At 36.3% G+C, this 7,499-nt stretch overlaps 1 protein-coding gene across 1 annotated transcript; it reads left to right on the plus strand.

Annotated features, from left to right (window-relative positions):
• Window positions 1–2,781: 2,781 nt before the first annotated feature.
• Window positions 2,782–4,801, plus strand: LOC149622733 (BEN domain-containing protein 5-like). Its single transcript, XM_089853498.1, has 5 exons — window positions 2,782–2,888; window positions 2,962–3,078; window positions 3,578–3,621; window positions 3,711–3,924; window positions 4,009–4,801. The coding sequence occupies exons 1-5, from the start codon at window positions 2,789–2,791 to the stop codon at window positions 4,173–4,175; spliced, it is 642 nt and encodes a 213-aa protein (XP_089709624.1). The 5' UTR covers window positions 2,782–2,788; the 3' UTR covers window positions 4,176–4,801.
• The last annotated feature ends 2,698 nt before the right edge of the window (window positions 4,802–7,499 follow it).

Here is a 7,499-nt window from a genome sequence, read left to right on the forward strand (position 1 = left end):
AATACCAATAGTCTGGCCAAATTTAATCGATGGGAAATCGATTGGTTTTTGCGTCCAATCGAAAACCAATCAATCCCAATTAAATATCAATAGTCTAGGCCAAATTTAATCGATGGGAAATCGATTGGTTTTGCGTCCAATCGAAAACCAATCAATCACAATAGTCTAGGCCAAATTTAATCGATGGGAAATCGATTGGTTTTTGTGTCCAATCGAAAACCAATCAATCCCAATTAAATACCAATAGTCTAGGCCAAATTTAATCGATGGGAAATCTATTGGTCGGACCGTCCCATAAAGCTATAAAAAAATCCAGTGTATTCGCGTAGTCTGTACGAAAGGCTAATTCTAATTAACATATCACATTCTATGGCTTTCGTTTTCAATAGACCATGCTAAAATCACTAGTTATTAACAAGTTGTTAAGCCAATGACATTTTCAAGAATTTTAATTTATTACGCATTTAAAACTTACATTATACCTATGCATTCTATTCTATTTGGAAAATCGCCGAAGTAAATTTTATCATTAATTTTCAATACAATACATTTCTGTTTTATACTTGATATTTTAAATACATACATCTTTTTCGTACTAAACCCAATTTTGATATGAGGCACCATATTAGACTCTTCTGTTTCATAAGGCTGAATTACTGCAATTGTATTTTCGGTATCTTTTAAATCCATATTACAGTCTCCGAGATCAATAAAATATTGAATTTCCCCATAATGTTTAATACCTTCGTATTCAAAAATTACAAAGCAGTTATTTCGTTTTATGGATCTCTTGTACTCTGTTCCGTGTAATATTATTCCCCTATAAGTAACTCTTTTTGATATTTGGTAATACGTATTTTCATTGAAATTCAAATTCAAAATATCATTCTTACAACATTTCATTTCTTCATCAGTCAGTTTCCTAATTTCAGCTTTTCCCAACGTTTTGAATTTGATTTCCTTTTCATCAATCGTAAAACCCAACTTTTGTAAATAATCCTTTGTAGCGTTATAAATTTTCGAAAATACTTTTCGCAAATCTGCACGGGTACTCCTTGCGTCCCATTAATAAAAGATATTAATTTCCCATCAGCATTTTCAAAGACAAACGCTGAATGGGCCCACAGGGAGCCGAAGTTTAAGACGCTCTTTGGCAAGTGCAGTAGGAAGTGAACGTTGGCAACCATAGATTTTTCGCCATAGAGTTTTTGGTATTGATAAACAAACTTTGTTATTAAATAGTTAGCCTTATTGAGTTCGTTTGGTGGTATACGGAACCGAGCATCATATAAATACTTTTAGAAAGGAGACAGAAATGCCTCACATATTTTTTGGGCAAAATATCTAATACGCAAGGATAACAGTAAAAAAGAAGCCAGTTCCTCCATTCATTTGCTTTCCACAAGTTTCTTTCTTTTAAAGATCTAGGGCGTCTAGCAATGTCGCGTGGTGGTTTAATATTTTTCAAACGAGTGTCAACTGATGTCAAATCTTTTGGACACCCTATATAGTATTCGTCACCAGTTCTTGAAAGCCAAATTTCTGTGAGTGTTTTAGTAACACCAAGCAACACTGCATGCATATAATCTGGTACAAACCCATCAATAATGTTAAATAGGGGCAGGTTAATAAGAGGGCTTGGACCTTTAATTCCACAAATATGCTTGCCATTTTGGACTACTTTTTCAATATCCCTAATAGTCTGCTGTTCGCTGCGTTCTGCATAAGTGTTTCCAGTTTCTGTGTATCTAATAAACTTTCTTTTACGACCTTCAGTTTCTACTATTATAGAATGCCCTGGATGTAGGCACCAACTGCAGCCATAGTAACCGTTGAATTGGATGAAATTTTGCATTGCAGGTCGGGCAACTCCATTCCCGCACCATAGTCCTACTAAAAGAACCCGATTTAAGCGATCTTTTGGAGGTAACTCATTCAAAGTAACAAATAACGGCCATATAGAATATCGACTAGACTTAAAAACAGAAGCACCGTCTGTATTAAAAGTGATTGAAAAATTATTAGGGTCACTTAAAAGCATTCCTGGTTTAGATAAGTTCTTATACATTTGCCCATCGTATATGTCCGCAATGCCATTTTCAACCTTCTTCACCCTTTCAAATTTATAATTTAGCTTTGAAGCTATAGAGGAATCCTCAAACAAACGTTTCAACTGTTCCTCTAATGGAAAGGAGTAAAAACTTGTTAAAATTTCCTTACTGTCGTACTGTTTCACACAATTGGGGCACACCAAATTCTCACTTAGAATTTCTACGCATCCATTACAAAGATGGTGTTTAATACTGTTACTTTTTGATTCTGATAATATCATTCAAATAAATGCTAGGAACAATTTATTACCAAATAATAACAAGGATAAAGAAAATGAGATTAGTGAAGACGGCAGAAATTTTTTAGGTAAATTCATATTTTTCCTAAATTAAGTTAATTTTAATATTGAAGTTCTGAAACAAATTTTAAATTGCCTTATCTTGTAGATAATGTATAATCTGATGAATATGAGGAAAATGAAGTTCGTGGACATGGAGTGAACAATTTTGGTGAATTTATAGTTTTCTTTAATATTAATAGTGAATTTCTTAATTTTCTAATTTAAATAATTTGTAGATAATCCACCATCTGATGAATATGAGAAAAATGAAGTTCGTGGAGATGCTGTGATAAATTTAGGTGAATTTATAGTTTTCTAATATTTTTGCATTAACATTATTAGGAATTTCTTTAAAAATGGTAAATTTGAATAATTTATCTTAAAGGCAATTTATACATGGGTGAACGCGTGGAACCTGAAATTCATGAAGATGCCATTATTGACAAAGACTTTTCATCTCAACTTGGTGATGACAGCGAAGAAGAATCAATTGAAGGTTAGCTTTTGGAAATTAGCTAAATAAATAATGCATTATTGGCTGTAATTTGTTCTTTTCTAAATATTTTTAGAAAAACATCGTAAGCTACAAAATAAGTATGAGCGGCTAATGAAACGTTCTCTTGAAATCAGAAGAGAAGTTTTAGAACTTAAAAAGGCAGGGCCTAGTAAAACGTGCAAGTGCCAAGGTATGTCAATAACAGTATTAATGCTCATTTCATCCATTCATTAAGAGACTAGAGAAATTAAAGTGATAGAAAATGAAGGGACGCTGCCTATACATAGTACTCAGACTAGGAGGATTCATACCTTTACATTAGGAAGCTACGCTATGTAGTGTCTGAAAAAGCGTTTGCTTTCACACACTACATGGCGTGGCCTCCTAATGTATGAATCCTGCTAGTCTAAGAACTATGAATTTCAAAAGTTCCTTTGATCGAATTGTGCTCTATTGATCTTGGGTGAATACCGTAGGATTTCAAGTGTAATTGAGAATGCACTGATAATGCCACGAAATTCTCATATGCCCAGTTGAGCTCAATGTGTTGAAATATAAATTTGAAATAAGCCCCGCCCTGGCATAAGTTAGTGTACATCCCTTTAAATTCCAAGTCCCTTTTTTCCTGTTTCAGATTGTGAATTCGCCCAGTAATATTTATAATAAATAATAACGTCATCCTTTTTTAGAAAACAAGTCAGAGCGATCTTTTCTGGATGAAGAAAATGGGGAGGTTAGTTACTAAAAAATTTCTTACGAATCGTTGGAATGGCTTTAAATTTCCGTTTTATTTAACGTCTTTTTGTTACATTTTTAATTAAGGTTCATTTGGGAAATGGCGTTATGATTTCAAAAAGCAAGTGGGACGTTTGCTTGAGTCAAACAAACGAGTCAAAGTTTACAAAAACGTTAGCTGTATGCATTTGGGGGACACCAACTTTGGCAATGAAAAGCTTGGATGGGAAGGTAGGGAACCGCCCACCAAACGCACCTCCAAGGCCACCTTTAACCCCCGTTAAAGTTTTATCTATAAAAAGTTAGTTATATAACGTTTATTTTAATTTTTCTTTATGTCAACATGTAAAAATTTATAAAAAGCACAACTTAAATATATCTTTAGGTTGTGTGCGTTACTACACTCAAAGGAAAGGAAAGTCATTGGACGTCCAGGATTTGGCAGTTAAAAGAGTTCACCATTTTCTTACAGAAAAGATTTCGGATGCTCGGGGAAGTTTAGGGTTACGGGAAAAAAGTAGGGCCAAAAAAGTTCAAAATCCGAATATTTAAAAGTGCTACTTTATTAAATAAAATGATTTTTAAACAGTTTAATAAATGTTTTCTTTTTTCCATTAAAGTCTGGGGTTATAAATATTGGGTTTCGTCTGTTGGGCTCCTATTGGGTTCATTCTGTTGGCTATCTATTGGGAACCGATTGGGTATAGCCTATTGGCAACCTATTGGGTTGCATTTATTAGGAACCAATTGGGTTTAGTCTATTGTCCACCTATTGGGTTTAGTCTATTGGCCACCTATTGGGTTTAGTCTATTGGCCACCTATTGGGTTGAGTCTATTGGCCACCTATTGGGTTTAGTCTATTGGCCACCTATTGGGTTGAGTCTATTGGCCACCTATTGGGTTGAGTCTATTGGCCACCTATTGGGCTTTGTCTATTGGCCACCTATTGGGTTTTGTCTATTGGAAATTAATTGGTTCTGTGCATACATCACCTCTTGGAAATCTATTGGGTACTAAATGGAGTTTACATTGGTCGCTTATTGGACTTTTCTATTGGTCGCCTATTGGACTTTTCTATTGGTCGCCTATTGGACTTTTCTATTGGTCGCCTATTGGACTTTTCTATTGGTCGCCTATTGGACTTTTCTATTGGTCGCCTATTGGACTTTTCTATTGGTCGCCTATTGAACTTTTCTATTGGTCGCTAATTGGACTTTTCTATTGGTCGCCTATTGGACTTTTCTATTGGTCGCTAATTGGAACATATTATTGGTAACACGTTCCAAAAACCAATAGATTTCCAATTAGTATCTGATTGGACCATTCCCAACCAGTTTCCTATTGGTTTTTTCGTAAGGGGAGTGGCGCAGTTGAAACGTGCAAGGACAAAACCCCACATGTCCAAGAATCAAAACCACGCTCTATTAAATTAATGAACAAGTTGGGAAACCAAAATAAACCTCTCCGAGCCGAGACGAATTTACTTTCCAAACACCGGTCCGCCAGCCAATGAGACAAACCGGAAATACATAGTTCTAACCGGCAAGATATTGCAATGATCATTTGTAAAGTTTAAAGCGTTTAATAATTTCCTGCGTATCCTCAATGATTCTAATGAGGACCTAATATCTATCACTTAAATGTGTATTTAACTTTCGGCTCACTCTGAACCGTTAAGACCTCCTATAAGAGGACATGAAACAAGGTCAATTCTGGTTTAAATCTAGGTTATCTCATAGACCCAGTCGTTTCAACACGTATGGAGAGATGAAGTATTAACATCCTAATTATTTAATGAAGCTAAAAGTTACGTTTACACTATATATAAATTTAGTAAAGATGAATTAAAAAGTAAACACCAAATTTTAAATGTTAATATCAAAAGATGTTCTTGGAATATTAAGATGAAACAGAGCTTTATAGCTAGACAACTACTAAAAGAATCGTAATGCCGAAAAATATTTAAGTATTTCCATTTAATATTCTGCCAAAACGAAATGTTACCGTTTTGTAAGAGATCTTTTCATCCTACTCGCTTTATATTAACTTTGATATGCGTGTAGTGTTTCGATTCAGATGCAATCTTCATTACTCGTTCTATATTAACTCTCACTTGTGCCAGTACATAGAAATAAGTTTATCTTAAATAATTAATTAAATATAAATGATATTAATTATTTTAATCGCCAGTAAATAACTTTAAAAATATTTAAATCGTTTAAAATAAAGTTGTTCCTATTATCTTTCGAAACTTTGCTAATATTGACGTTTAAAGTGAAGGGTACCCCTCTTGCCCGCTTTTTTCAAATTTTGGGATATATATACGTTTCGTTTCCATTATAATAATAGATAAAAACGCATTCGCGTGAACCGATGGTGGAAGCCCTGCCATTGGGAGGCTAGACGTTTCTCGTAACCCTAGCCGATCGCCGCGTGTATCTTGAAACCAATAATAGATAAAAACGCATTCGCGTGAACCGATGGTGGAAGCCCTGCCATTGGGAGGCTAGACGTTTCTCGTAACCCTAGCCGATCGCCGCGTATATCTTGAAACCAAACGGTGACGAAGGAAAAGAAGCCGGAATGGACTGACTGGCGTCCATGTGGAATGATGAAGATGGTGGTGCATAGAAGCTGGTGTCAATGTGGAATTGACGAAGAACAGAAGATGGTGGTGCATAGAAGCTGGTGCAAGGTGAAATTGACGAAGATCAGAAGATGTTTGTGCTAGGAAGCTAGCAAGTACAGACTAGTGTCCATGTGGAGTGGACGAAAACCAAAGCTGGTGGTGTTGGAACTCAAGTAGAATAGCCAGAGGAGACAAACCCAAATTTCCGTGAACTGTCAATGCAGTCCGGAAATTGGGAACACGTTTGCTCCGATACGCAAACTGCGAACGCGGTCACGTGGGGCGTGACAGACAGACACACAGACACGGCCGGTGTAATACCTCTCCGTGACATACGTCACTCGGAGAGGTAAAAATAGAACTTGCTATTTGGATATTAGTTAGTTTGTTCATACAATAGTGATGTAAGAAGAGTGGCGCAGTGGAAACGTGCTAGGGCAAAACCCCACATGCCCATGAATGAAAACCACGCTCTACTAAATTAATGCAAAATAGAACTTGCTATTTTGATATTAGTTAGTTTGTTCATACAATGGTGATGTAAGCAGAGTGGCGCAGTTGAAGCGTGCAAGGGCAAAACCCCACATGTACAATCGCTCTACTAAATTAACTAAAAATAGAATTTGCTATTTAGGTATCAGTTGGTTTGTTCATACAATAGTGATGTAAGCAGAGTGGAGCAGTTGAAGCGTGCAAGGACAAAACCCTACATGTCCATGTATCAAAACCACGCTCTGCTAAATTAATGCAAAATAGAACTTGCTATTTTGGTATCAGTTAGTTTGTTCATACAATAGTGATGTAAGCAGCGTGGCGCATTGGAAGCGTGCTGGGCCCATAACCCAGAGGTCCGCGGATCGAAACCACGCTCTGCTAAATCAATGCAAGATAGAACTTGCTATTTTGATATCAGTTGGTTTGTTCTTAAAATGGTGATATAAGCAGAGTGGCGCAGTGGAAGCGTGCTGGGCCCATAACCCAGAGGTCGGTGGATCGAAACCATGCTCTGCTAATTCAATGCAAAATGGAACCTGCTATTTTGATATCAGTTAGTTTGTTCATACAATGTTGATGTAAGCAGAGTGGCGCAGTTGAAGCGTGCAAGGACAAAACCCTACACGTCCATGTATCAAAGACACGCTCTGCTTAATTAATGCAAAATAGAACTTGCTATTTTGATATCAGTTAGTTTGTTCATACAATGGTGATGTAAGCAGAGTGGCACAGTGGAAGCGTGCTAGGGCCA

This window comes from Phalangium opilio, unplaced genomic scaffold, assembly GCF_054372755.1.
Source record: "Phalangium opilio isolate 3A_F unplaced genomic scaffold, DU_Popi_V2 ptg000118l_1, whole genome shotgun sequence".
Taxonomy (NCBI): Eukaryota; Metazoa; Arthropoda; class Arachnida; order Opiliones; family Phalangiidae; genus Phalangium; species Phalangium opilio.

Excerpts from the sequence above, each read along its gene's own strand:
- LOC149622733 (XM_089853498.1), top strand. The coding sequence starts at position 2,789 with ATGGGTGAACGCGTGGAACCTGAAATTCATGAAGATGCCATTATTGAC. Across the intron at positions 2,889-2,961 it reads CGAAGAAGAATCAATTGAAG|AAAAACATCGTAAGCTACAA; the intron begins GTTAGCTTTTGG and ends AAATATTTTTAG. Across the intron at positions 3,622-3,710 it reads TGGATGAAGAAAATGGGGAG|GTTCATTTGGGAAATGGCGT; the intron begins GTTAGTTACTAA and ends TTTTTAATTAAG.